Source organism: Mugil cephalus, chromosome 10 (genome assembly GCF_022458985.1).
Source record: "Mugil cephalus isolate CIBA_MC_2020 chromosome 10, CIBA_Mcephalus_1.1, whole genome shotgun sequence".
Taxonomy (NCBI): Eukaryota; Metazoa; Chordata; class Actinopteri; order Mugiliformes; family Mugilidae; genus Mugil; species Mugil cephalus.
Window position 1 is genome coordinate 25,480,240 of NC_061779.1, and position 13,339 is coordinate 25,493,578.

The 13,339-nt window shown below is 40.7% G+C and overlaps 1 protein-coding gene and 1 non-coding gene across 6 annotated transcripts in view; one reads left to right on the forward strand and one right to left on the reverse strand.

The window, feature by feature from the left end:
* Positions 1-1,885: 1,885 nt before the first annotated feature.
* Positions 1,886-1,957, reverse strand: trnap-ugg. Its single transcript has one exon. It is a non-coding gene; the product is annotated as a tRNA-Pro (tRNA).
* A 10,019-nt stretch (positions 1,958-11,976) lies between these two features.
* Positions 11,977-13,339, forward strand: part of ptprz1a (protein tyrosine phosphatase receptor type Z1a) — a 78,307-nt gene continuing 76,944 nt past the window's right edge. For 4 of the 5 annotated variants that reach the window (XM_047597022.1, XM_047597023.1, XM_047597024.1 and 1 more), the window contains exon 1: positions 11,977-12,255. In XM_047597022.1, the coding sequence (XP_047452978.1) occupies positions 12,195-12,255 (61 nt within the window). In that variant the 5' untranslated portion in view covers positions 11,977-12,194. The remainder of the gene's footprint in view (positions 12,256-13,339) is intronic. The other variant, XM_047597026.1, reaches the window with a different exon arrangement.

Genomic DNA, 13,339 nt, shown 5'->3' on the forward strand with positions numbered 1-13,339 from the left:
CTTACATCCATTAAAAATAAAGTTGTTGGAGTTACTTCAGTGTGGGAACTCTCTACCCATGTCACTGTTTCATTTGCAGGGATCAAGCCTACCACAGTCAGCTCATAACCGCTGCCCTCATTGGGAATTGATCCTGAGCCACCAGAGATCAGAAGGTAACCTTTACAACTCCCTAATCCTGCACCTGGGTCACATCACAGCCCTGTCACACTCACTGTGCTGCACTGTAACGCCAAACCCATCTGATAAAGCACAGGACAGGAAACAGAAAGAAGGAGAAAGGAAAGTTAACAGAGCAGTCAGCAGTAAAACGGGTTTCTGTGTCACACACAGAAACCAGCAAGAGATCAATTCTCATTAGTTTTGTGCCTTATGTTCAACAGACACAAAAGTCTACTAGCCTAATATGGTTGTAACACTGGAAACTTAGTAGAGTTAGAGTAGAGCAACAGTGCAAAATTTAAACACAACAATGGAACTTCAATTTTGAATTCCCCTTGCCTTTTCTGGAGATTAGTGATCATCCAAAACCTCAGATACTAGAAATTTATGCTCTAAAATTAATTCCACTCAAATCAAAATATCAATACTTTTGATACTTTAGTCATTTGAGGTAATGTAGGAACACAGTGGAAAGTAACTAAACTATTCAGCTGTGGCAACACAACAAACCCTGTGAAACACCTCAGGTTAAACCACAACGGAGAGGAGAGGAGAGGAGAGGAGAGGAGAGGAGAGGAGAGGAGAGGAGAGGAGAGGAGAGGAGAGGAGAGGAGAGCACAGTGTCAGAATATAGATCCAAGCTTTCATTTTTATAGTAGTTCTCAATAATTAAACAATCATTTATTTTAATGGTACATATTTTCACATATTTCATATATATATGTTTGGTTTTTCTGTTGTTGTATTCACTATAGCTATAGTATAGCTAATAAACGAATAAATTACTCTGCCGTCTTGTATCCTTTATGAAGCTATGATTTGAAATACATTACTTTTGTTAGATTTACCAGACACATTAGGGTGCATTTGCACAAAATATCTGTATCAGACTGGTATCGCCAAAACCAGCCTGATTTATTTTCAGTATCGGATCAGTAAAGAAGTTGGTGGTATCAAACATCACTGCTGGAGAGGCATGTTTCTGATTTGTTGTCCTCTCCCCACCAACCTACCCAGTGCCTTTTTCTTACAATTATCAGCTCCTTTTAAACTGTATGGATACTCCTCGAGTCTGCTTATGATATACAGTATATTCATATATTATAGCAGCCAATTCACCTTTAATATAATTGTCACTGACAAAGCTTTATGTCCCTGTACTCCTGTTTATTCATATAGCAGGAGCTTAATGAACAAACTCTGGGATGATTAAGTCCACGCTATCCACATCTGACAGTTTCTCTCTGCATCTGTTGTTTGGCTGTAGTGAACTTACTGTAAGTGTTTACTTTTACATTTCATATACCCCTTTCACATCGAGTCAGGTCGACCTGGGTCTGAAAATCCTGTGTCAACCCCCCTTTGGTCTTCGTCATCGTCAGTAGTCCCGGGTCTGACCTCTTGCTGTGAGAGCTGCGTGCCTGTTTATTTCCTCCCTCTCACACGTCATCACATCGACAACGTCATCATTACACTGCGAGGTAAACAATGGACAGCCTTTTTTTAACGCTTTTTCAAACGACTGCTGATACTTGAATAATTCACTGTGTCCTGCACAGTGCCCGATATCTGCCGTCGAATCTCCTCTTCTCCTTGGATGCAGTTCACATCGAAGTCGAACTGAAACCAGTCGAAAAAATCCTGGGTTGATTCGACCCGGGTGGTTTTTCATCTGATGTGAAAGGGGCAAAAGTCATATATTACTGGCTCTCGGATAACATGAGGGCTCGTCCGGGATTTGAACCCGGGACCTCTCGCACCCAAAGCGAGAATCATACCCCTAGACCAACGAGCCACAGACATATGCAAAATAAAACTGATTTCATCACACAATAGACAAGGGGCTTCTGACTGTACTTTGGTGTCTGGCATCAGAATGCTATTGCTATTATGTCGCTATTTGATAATATTTCTACTTTTGCTCAGTGGATGAATATTTTTGACTACTTCTATTAGTCCCTCTGTAAAATAACTGACTGCATTAGTTTGTATGTGTCTGAAACCCGTATCAAGCTGGTGTCACACGTTTGACCTAGAGACGCAATAAAAAGGTCCTGATTCAAACTTCATGGAACAGTTGCAAGAACTCTGATTTTATTGCTGTTATTTTTTTTTTCAAGGTTAAGCATGGGTGCCAGTTCTGATTTATGAACTTTGTAAACTGACAGAATGACTTCAAGCTGCTGCTGCAGTTTGTGTCCTCCAGCACAAATGGAATAAAAGCAACATTCACGACGATGTGTTGTGGAGTGCAGTGGGGGTCAGAGGTCACGTGTGTTGGCAGAAAGTAACTCACCATGTGTTTCAAATACAAGCTGGACTCCATGAATGAACGGCTGAATGCAAAGCTCATTAGTGCTGCCGGAGACTGTACGAGGAGAGTCAGAGATCGTGTAGTTGGAGTGAACACAGAAGTACCTCAACACATTCCTGCCTCTTTATTAAGGTGATCTGTGACCTCATCTGTCCCAAAATAGAAAGATTTTCCATTGTGTCTGTGTGGTAGTCCAGGCTAATACAGAGCGTATCAGACCTCTTCTCTCCTAAAAGCGAACTTGTTGTCATTGGAGAGACCACTTAGTGCTCTCATACTCTCGTCAGTGTGCAGATAAAAGCAAATCAGACCTGCTGTTTTCTGAAGCCTCCTCGACTGGAGAGGCTGGAGAGGAGCGTTTTGTTTCGCTGCTGGTATGCGGAGAGCACAAAGACGCTGGTAATAACAGTTAATCTTCGAAAAGTTTCAATGGCTGCCAACCAACCGGCCGAACCCAACCAGCCAGCTGCGATTCAGAGGCATCGCAACAATGACAGTGAAACATCAAAGTCAGAGGGAAAGGGAAGCGGCCGGTTCCCATCACCTAAATCAACAAGAACTCAGCAGAAAGTAAACATGTAGAGTTAACAGAGGGGTACAGACTGCTTATTTAGACTCTTTAATTCACCACAGCACACATGTACTTCATTAGGCATCATATTGCTTTTACAGATTGCTTCTTGTTGCCTGGTAGTAAATTTTAGTTTTTGCTCAGTATTCTGCCTGTGTGTCCCATCTGTGTTTCAGGGGTTTACTTTAGTTGTTCCTGTTCTCTAAAACAATCAATTACATGACATTTACCACAACTGTAAAGGCTTAACTGATGGCTCAGAATGCCATTAGTTCTCACTGAAGACAAAAAACACCTCATGAGCAGAAGACTGAGATCACATTTGAAAGACCCAGTCTCTGACCACATTTGGAAGTGGTCTGGGTTACATGTCCCCAGATGTGTCTGTGTTCCTTTGGTAGTATACAGACAATCACTGGTACAAGATTCTACTGCACCCCAAACAATGTCAGGGTTTATTAGCAGTGTTCTTTGAACTGAACTAAACTGAACGTTCACGGAAAAGCGAGAATACCACCAAAGGATAATATTGATATTCCCAACATCTTTACATTTTACTGGGTGTTATTACCTGACCTGCTCAGCATGTTGAATTTTGAAGTTTTTTCTACGATTACCTTCACAGCAGTGTTCTCACAACTTACAGCTGATGTTACCATTTAAACTCTGGGCTTCTCTGTTTCTCACGAGTTCCACTTAAATGCAGTAATATTACACCTGTTAATACAAGAGTCTTGTTTAGAATGAACAGACGTGAACAATGGTGCAGGTGTCTGCTGAGCTGATTCCTCCTGTTTTTTTACCTACCATCTCTGATGTGAGCAGCTGTGTTTTGTCACTCTGTGAATGCTCCGATGCAACCTTCACTGACCCATTTGACAAATGGCAGGACTGAAACACTGTGTGGGTTGGACGATCCCTAGAGGAGTCTGAACCTGCCTGCTGACTGTTACCAGCCTCGGAGCCTGACCCTTGACTTCTGTGGCAGCAGGGGCAGAGGTGGGGAGGAACACAGAATGAGGGTCCACGTATAATGACACCCGGTCTGTTTTGTGTGACGTGACCTCATTACCTCAATCCATGTATTGATGGGGTGGGGCACTCCAGTGTGGCGATATAGTCAACTGCACTGCTGCTGTTAAAGGATAACAATTAATTTTCCACCAACTCTTAAAGGTGCTACTGCTTCTTTTGTATTTTAACTTATAACTTTTCAGTATTCATTTCTTTTAGTTTTTATGCTGTACTATATTTTCTTTGATTTTCTTTTTTCCATCCGTGTATCTTTTCTTCTTGTTTTTTTATATTTTTATTTTTGATAATTTTCTTATTTTTGGATTTATTTTCTTGCTTCTTTTATTTATTTATGTATTTATTTTTGTCTTTTGTCCTTTGTGTTCTTTGGATGTATTTGTTGTGACAGAATTAGATAAATACCATAAAAACATATAATGTTGCCATTATGTCATTAACTGCAAACACATTTTTTTTTTTTTTTTTTTCAAATTAGACAGTTAACAAGTTCTCAATATTAGCCATGTGTGAATGTATTGACCCATTAACCTGAAACGTTCTGGGTGGAGCACAAAGTTGGGCTGCGTCTCTTTGCAAAAATAAAGGGTAAAAACACAACAACACACACACAAAAAAAAACTTGCTTATCTGATGTCCTGAAAAACATGCTGGGAACCTTCCCTCAAGAGATTTGTTGTTGTCTGTTTGTTTCAATGGCTGGCGCTTTTTCCCACGTAACATCATCCAAGGGCGGAACTTTTCCCTGCATCTGAAAAGGATATTTTCTCCAGCTCTTCCTGTGACTCTAAAGTGGACCTGATAATCACACCAGCATCGTTTCTTTCATTAATTCTGACAGGAAGATGAACAACAGCGATCCAGCCTGTAGATCTGAAGACCAACAAGTCCTAAATTCACAAAATAGGCCACATGTCATTGGATTCCAAAGTAATAGAAACTAGTGTTTAGGATCACGGTAAAGACAAGACACAACTCTGTGTACTTGTAGTTTGTCCAGATGACATGGAGCCACCTCATTTAGAGTGTCATTGCTATGGGGTGGGAGTTCCTGGTCTAGTCTAGGTGGGTGGTACATGTTTAACATCCACATCAGTGCCAGGACCAAAGGTTTCCAAGCAGAACACTGAATTGTCACAACATGATCAATGTTATTTACTTCTCTCGTGAATGGTTTTAATGTTTTGGCTGATTAGTGTATACTATATTTGGACAATGACAAGAATGATTAATATCATCAACAAACACTAGTGGCCCAGGGCCACTGGAGACCATTCAGGCTCACGTATCAACCAACCACCTCTGACTTTTTGCCACTGTACCAACCTGACAGACTATAGGAAAGCATTATTACTAAAGTTATTACAAATCAGAGAGAAAAATCCCACAATTATATCCCAAAATAAAAGAGGTTAGTCAAGCTAAACCAGGATCTACCAGGCACGTCTGGACAACATCTGAATTTTGCCCCATTTCTTGTCAGGTAATTAAAATGTTGATAGTAGTGACTGTTACAGCCTGTTACAGTAGGAAAATATAGGACTAAAATCTGCTGTAGTTCTTGTTGTATTCCAGGTAAAAAGTCTGACCTTTATCCTAAGGATGATTCAGATCAGGTTCAATTTGCTGGAATAACAGGTCAGCAAAGATCAATTGAGCTTGATATGAATTATATTATTATCAGTACACTAGAAAATGAGTTAAGAGCCACTGCTATTAATATTTAAATTACCTGACAACAAATGAACAAATTTGGTTGTTGTCCAGACTTTTGCCTCGTATCCTGGATTAGCTTCACTAATCACAAGTACCTCCTTTTCTCTGTTAACTTTTGACATTGTTCTCCTTGATTTGTAATAACTTTAATAATAACTTCAGGCTTAGGGTTATCATAGGGCATGTGCAGCAAGGGCATGGAGGCCTGGGACTGTGTACAGGGAAAGCTCTGTGGAGCAAGGCATCTGCAGCAGAAAAGAAGAAGATTGTGGTCTAAGAAATTCATAGGCAAGAGGAAGCAATGAGATGCACTAAGGCAGTGTCGCAGGCTAAGCAAGGACAGTGGGTGAACTGGGAGAGTGTAGAGAAAAGGAAGGTGTCGTGGAGAGAGCTGTGGAGCATGGAGGCTAGTAGGATCAGATTTATGATGGGGCAATTTATGATGTTCTGCCATCTCCCTAAAACCTAAAGCAGTGGTTAGGGGAGGATGCTGCCTGCCCACTTTGTTCTTGTGTATGTACACTTAGCCATATTTTGACAGGTTGTAGGGTCAGTCTTTCCCAAGGGAGATACACCTAGCGCCACAACCAGGTTCTGAAATGCTTAGCAGCTGAAATTGAGGAAAAACGGATTGAAGCAAATTCCTCATCTGCTAGAATGGAGAATAAGCATATTATGTTTGTTCAGGAGGTAGATAATATTAGCCGAAGGGTTGCTGTAAAGAATATGTCCCTGGCAGTGGAGCGAGCGAGTCAGTGGTTGTGGCTACGGAGGAAGGATGCTAACTGGATGGGCAAGCTAAATGTAAGGCTATCTGTGTACTGTCAATAGGTAGCAGCTGTAGTAAGATTAATCTAATCTGTCGGTTGAAAGGCCCAAGGTGGCGTGGTGGCTGCATTGAGGGGGTGACTCTTGGACGCTGGAGCTCACTGTTAAGCCTTCTTGAGGTGTCGTGGGCCTAACATAGGTGAAGGAAGGTGCCCTCTTGAAAATCCCAGTGATGTGCTGCACACTGCACACTGCCTTTGTTGCTAGTTGGGCTGGCTTGCTGGCGTTTTCTTGTGTGTAACTTCTGTTCTTGGCAGAGGGGAGGAATGTTAGACTAGGCTAATTGTATCTTGTTTCTGACATAGGCAGAAGGAAGAGATGTCTGGTCCGAGTGTAGTTTAATTTCCATCATCTCTACTGCTGCTGGCTAGGTTAGTTAGTAGATGACCACTGGTCTGCTGATTGGTTGTCCAGTTGGGCCGGGCTTCTAAAGGAGTTTTGCCTTAGATCATGGCACAAGGGACTGTAACATCTCATCCTGTGTATTAATGAATATGGCAGTCTATAAAACTGTTTACAAAACTCTACGTTTTACATGGCTGGTACAGCCATTTGAATTTACATCCCTCCCTCACAAGTGCATGTACAAGGAGACACCATTCAACACGATCCATGCTGCTGTTGCTATGCAACTGGTCAAACAGCCGAACACCTTTGCCAATTCGTATATAATGCTAATTTTTTTGATTACACTGTTTATTTTTATTTTTCTTTCATTTAATATCATTTATTTTATCTCTCTTGTGTTTTTTATGAGTGATTACTTTTATGTGCAATGAAGTTACGGTGACAAAGTAATTTCCCTCGTGGATCATTAAAGTCTGTCTAAGTCTAAACTATAATAAATAAATAAATAATTCAGCATTTTCCACATCTAAGTCTGTGCACTTTGTTTACCTTGCCGAGTGCCTCCAAAATGGCCACTTCCGGATTGATGACACGCTGATGACGCATCGTGAAAACCCTCTATAATGTATGTCGACCTCAACTTGGCTGAAGGTCATGAAAGAGGCCGTGAAAAGGGTTCTGAGATCATCCACCACTGTTGTTTTTTAAGTTTTTTTTTTTTTTTAAGTTGCAGAGCTCATCAGTGCATGGACTGAGCTGTAGCTCTAAAGCATTTAGTGGCATTTGCACTTTCTGGTATTTACCCACTAGTTGTCACCTCTACTGCCTTGCTTCAGCTGAAATATGGTAAAAGTATATGGTTCATCATATGGTTCAACTGTATACTTACGATCTTGAATCACTTTAAAACCTGTCCAAGTTACCAATGTTTGCTTTAAGTTCCAGACTGCAGCATGCAGCAGTACATTTCAGTATGGAATTAACATTTTCTCGTAGGGTAAAATTCAGCTTCAAGCAGGATCCAACCTGTAATAATATGTTGAAAATGCTCTGTCATTATGTTCAATTTCTGTGCTGGCTGGCTGATTAATCAGTAGCTATTTCACAATCAATGATCAGAGCAGAACAGTTAGAAACTCTGAACAAGTTTCTGCCTTTTCACAGCAGGCCTGACCTGGAAATATTGCCCACTGATTGATCGTGTGGGATGGGCACCGTGAGAAAGGGCTCTGTTGAATGAGTCACAGAGAAAAAGGTGAAAGGAGGAGAAAAAAAAATACTTCTCATTATCTGGCATGTTAGTCTCCCTTGAGAGATCATTTTAGGTCACAGGCTCATGTTGAAGGGAAAAATCACTCTCCGCCTGAGTCCGGTTTGTAGGAAAGTCATTGAAAACTGTTCGAAAGCACCCAAAAATCCCTGAATGGGAGCTCTGTGGGAGTACAACTAATTTTATTAGCCCCCTTGGAAACATTCAACCTAACAAGTGGAAAGCAGTTTCTGCATAAATTAAAGATAATCCAGAGTAAATTATGCAAATATATTCGTTGTGATAAAGGAGGGGGCGTTGTGGTCGTTTATTGTGAGTTTAAAAATCCGAGCCAGTGGTTGAAACTGAGCTGAGGGAAAGTTTACTTAAATGTTTGTGGTGGCTCGGCCTGTGAGGAAACAACACAGGGATGTTGCATCATCTGTAACTAACTGAGAGGATTACTGAAGCTCTGCTGAATATACTCATAAACAGCAGATGAAGGTGGTTAATTTTCATATACAGGTTAGGTGCCGTAAAATGTTCACTCTTGAGCTGGACTGATTTTCCATGAAGCCATTAGTTTGGATTCCTGATTCCAGAAGTTGTAAAGTTGATCTTGTAAGAATCTATCACAGGCAGCATGTAAATCTCTTATTGAATTTGCTGAAGACTATTGGCCCTGGTCAGATTAAGTTGTTATGTGTCTACAGAGCAAACGTTAACAACAAGTCTGGAATAGAGATCCAAGCTCTCAGGATTTTTAACAGCTGACAGCTCGTTTGTCTTGAGGGGCATGGAAAACATTCATAAAAAAATTAAATTAGGATAATTTCTTCCTTGTGAAACTATTGTTCATTCAACTTTATTAGCATCATTACTTCCTTCCTTAGAATCCTTCCTTACAGACAAGAGGAATGTGGATCTGATGATAATGCTCTACCATTAAAGGCTCCAGACTACCTCACACGGCTCACATTCAAATCTAGTTACTACAGAGCACAGTAAAATAAATACTTAGCCTCTGATGTTCCTTACAATCACATTAGCCTTGACAGAAGTGATTTCCAGCACTCTACAACTTTTAAATGGAAGAACTTAACAGGGCTTGTCAACCGTTCTGTTATTGTTGCTGTGTTTTTGGCCTTAGCTCTGTTGCATCTGCACGCTCCCAACGTTTGTAATAAGCTCGCATGAAGACAGTCTGGATGTAATTTTCCCAGTGATGCTTAAACTCATATCCATCCTCTTGTCTGGCTCAGGAGAAAACAAACACGAGGATGTAAATAGTTCAACTTGGAGTTAACTGCTTTAAATTTGCCAAGATTAAGCTTTGCATCCTGTGAACCTGCCCAGCATTTTTTCTGCACACACACCACACACACACGCAGACACATACACACTTGTTCCGCATTCTCTGAGTGAATTGAGATTTCTGGGTCACTGCTGATGTTTTACTCTCTGTTTCAACTCTAGGTGGAAGTGTCTCTCTGGAGTCAGAAGGTCAGCTGCCCTGTGAACTGCTCCACTCACACTTAGAAACCAAAATAAAACACTCCTTCTGCCTTTTCACTCAATTACGTTTTATGTTGTGTTAATGGCTCCCTGCTGGCTGTGGGCCGAGAGTTAGTGAGTGCTGCTAAGCATCGCTTGAAGGGAAATCTAACTGGAGACTTGCTGCATGTTATTTTTAAAAAAATGTATATATTTTTGGAAAATATTGAAGGTACGAGAGCTATCCACTTTAAGTGGATAGCTTAAAGTGTCTGCTTTAAGTAAGTGAACAAATACAACATGTAGAAGTGGTGAGATATGAATATCCACTATGGACATTATAAAATATCACAGACACTAACAAACTAACAAGTCCAGTTAAGAACATGTTTTGGTTGTTAAACAGACATTAATTATCATATTTTTATCATTTGGTCATTAGCACTTTACAGTATTTTGCATTAATACATATACATATATTCATAAATTATTCCAACTTTATGGGCAATATTGTAAAATATGAGTTACGTTTAGAGATCACTGAACATCTGCATATGAAAGTTCTTTTTTTTTTTAATGACTTTCTTTATTGGAAGCAATTACACATGTAGCAACATAATTGCAATGTGTGACAGAAAAAGTATTCAAACTTTTAGTTTAATACAGGCTGTTTTTTGTTCAAATAAAGTGTAAAACACCAGAAATAACAAAACATATTGTGTTAACTGCTGAAATGTGTCCTGTTTCAATTAAAAAAAAAATGCATTCAAATGTGTTTCATTTAAGCACAGCTAAACAAAATGAAATTCAAGTAAAATCTGCAAAACTGTATTATTATTATTATTATTATTATTATTATTATTAGTCAGGCTTGTTTCTTTCTGACTATCCAATGGTTGTTCATTTGGTCCCACAAGAATAACATGTACATTTTTTTTAATATACAAATTCACCGAACAATCCACTTTTATGATTCAGAACATAACAGTAAGCCTCGGGTGGAGCTGTGCAGCCCCAAACTAAAACTACTTACAAAAAAGACATGTCTTGACAGAGTATCTCTGGCACGCCTAGATTAGCCCTCTCACCTTTTACTAGCAAAGGTGCTTGACAGTTGAGGTGGGCAGATCAAACCGAACCCATAGTCTTGTGTTGATAATCACAGTAATAGAGGATCAGTAGCGGATCAGTGACCTGTATGTTTTTAAAACCATGTGGGGAAAGTGAGTTCAAAAGAAAATTTACACATATAAAACCCACGGATGAACAGTCAATTTGTGTCAAAACATGCTCATAGTTGCAAGGGATTCCTTGCAGGGCTTTTGTTGAACCAACCAGAGGTTTAAGATAAATTCTTTTGAGATCTCATGGTCTGAAAAGAATCTGGCTGCCTCAGAGAGCGAATTATTGCATCACAGTTCAATGCTGTGGTGTCACTAATGAATGCCACTGACCACTTTAACCAACAGGAACCACTGACTGGACCTGATCAGCCAGTCAGATGTCAGACATAACGCTTCTGTCTGGAGAGCACTTGTGTGTGGCCTGAGACAGACCTCTGATTTGGGTGGGTTGGGGGGCCAGAGAACAATCCAAACCACCACGACCCCCCCAATTCTGGGCCAGTCATCATTTCATCTCTGTCTGTTCTTTCACTCCACTCTTTCTTCTTGACTGCTCGATTCTTAAATTCCCTGCATTTTTTAACTGCACCATGGTTTATATCCTCCAAATTCAAGTCACAATTGGATTACCTACTATATGGTGACGCAGATTCCTTAATAAAAGTCCATTAAATCAGCCCGTTCCCCTCTCCACAGCCAAAATGTAAAACTTGTTTTGGTAGCTGTGGGTCATATGAGGGAGGGGTTCTGCTGGGGCATCTGGACTCATGACCTCAATTTTCTCCTGTATTTTCTCCTTCTTCCCATGTCCCTTCCTCTCTTCTATCCTTGTTTATCTGCCAGTGACCCTCTCCATATTTTATTTAATATGTTTCATCTGTTTCCTCGCGTTATCTATTTCCTTTTCTGAGGTCGCATTCCTCCTTTATTCTTTACTTCTTTATCTTTTCATTTCATAAATGCTGTTTTGACACAAGAAAAAAAATAAATTATTAATTAGAGTATACAAGATATTAATCACCACAGTCCCACTGTGCATGGTCAGTGTCAGTGTCAGTCGTTGGACGTTGTGTGGAGGAAGTGGGGCCGGTGTCTCTGCGGGGTGTGGGCGGTGCACCGCTTCAGTCTCCCGGCGCTTCTTCAGTCAGTCGAAGAGGAGGGGAGCGGACGGAGCGGAGCGGCGCACCGGGACCCGGGATTTGTACAACACATACACACAACCACTAGACCACAATAGGCAGGAGCAGGGTAGAATGATGCTGTGAGGGCTGCGGGCTGACCGGGACCTGTTCCCCGCAAAAACAATCATTGCATGGTTTGTTTATTTACCGCATTTACAAGCGTCTTTCCCACAACATGGAGACTAAATGTTGCTGGTTGCTACTGGCTGCGCACTTCATCATGATCTGCCAACAAGGTAAGACTCGCTGTCATCCATGTTTTGTCCTCACATGTCACATACGCCCAAGCAAATATTTAGATTTTACTATATAACTGTGGTTGATGTAAACTTGCTGTGCCAACTTTACGGTGATGGCGCAGCAGCTCCAGGTGAGGTGGGAAGTGACCTGCTCTGTCTGGGGAAGAAAAAAAAAAAATCAAAGACGTCTGCTTGTCCGGTTGCCGTCAGTATTGTTACAATTACAAATGTTTTTATCTGCTTTATTTGAAGAGATTAAACCGCGGTGCGTATGATGCGTAACGCCGTGTGCGTCTTTGGAGACTAACCCAAAGCAACAGTTTTCAGTTCAGTTTTCCTTTTTTTTTTTTTTTCATTTAGTTCTTCCTGAGACTGAGATGTCCATGTGTAGTCTGTTTATAATCACTCTGAGTCCGTGGGATCGCAGATTAAAATGTTGTTAGGCGCAGAGCGTCAAATATCAGCTCCAGATCGGAGCTGTCAAGCATGAAAAGAGAAGTTCGGACACGGTAGTCTGACTGGCTTATTAAGAGTGTCAGAGACTCATGTGTCAGCAGCAACAGGAGTAATCCTATAATGCTTCTCAGAAACAGGCAAAACGATGAGCTGTATATAAACAATGTACAATTATAATAGAAACCAATTTAGCAACAAGAATTTAGCATATATCTATTTTTTATGTATAAGTATTAGGTCAAAATAATGCCTGTAAGTTCACATAAATACCAGGGCTCTGTTGGAATATGGAGGTCTAGAATGGTCTGTGAGACTTGTGTGTTGCTGGAAGCCATGGGAGGTAAAACCAGCTCTCTAGCTTCCAGGTGTAAGTGGTGTCTGTCTGGACGACTGTTTCTGTTCCAACCTGCCTTGTCTCAAAAATGAAGGGATGCAGGTTTTAAAATGAGCAGAGGCTTTCCTACAAACCTAGAGTCCTCCTTTTGAAAGACTACACTGAGCATGTCTTTTTGTACTAATAATGACACTTCCATTTTGGCCAGTCAGGAGCTGGTTCTGGCTGCACTCTTCATCCTCATCCTCAAAGATTTTCTGGGTCTGTTTCTAACCTGAGATGCAGTGACAA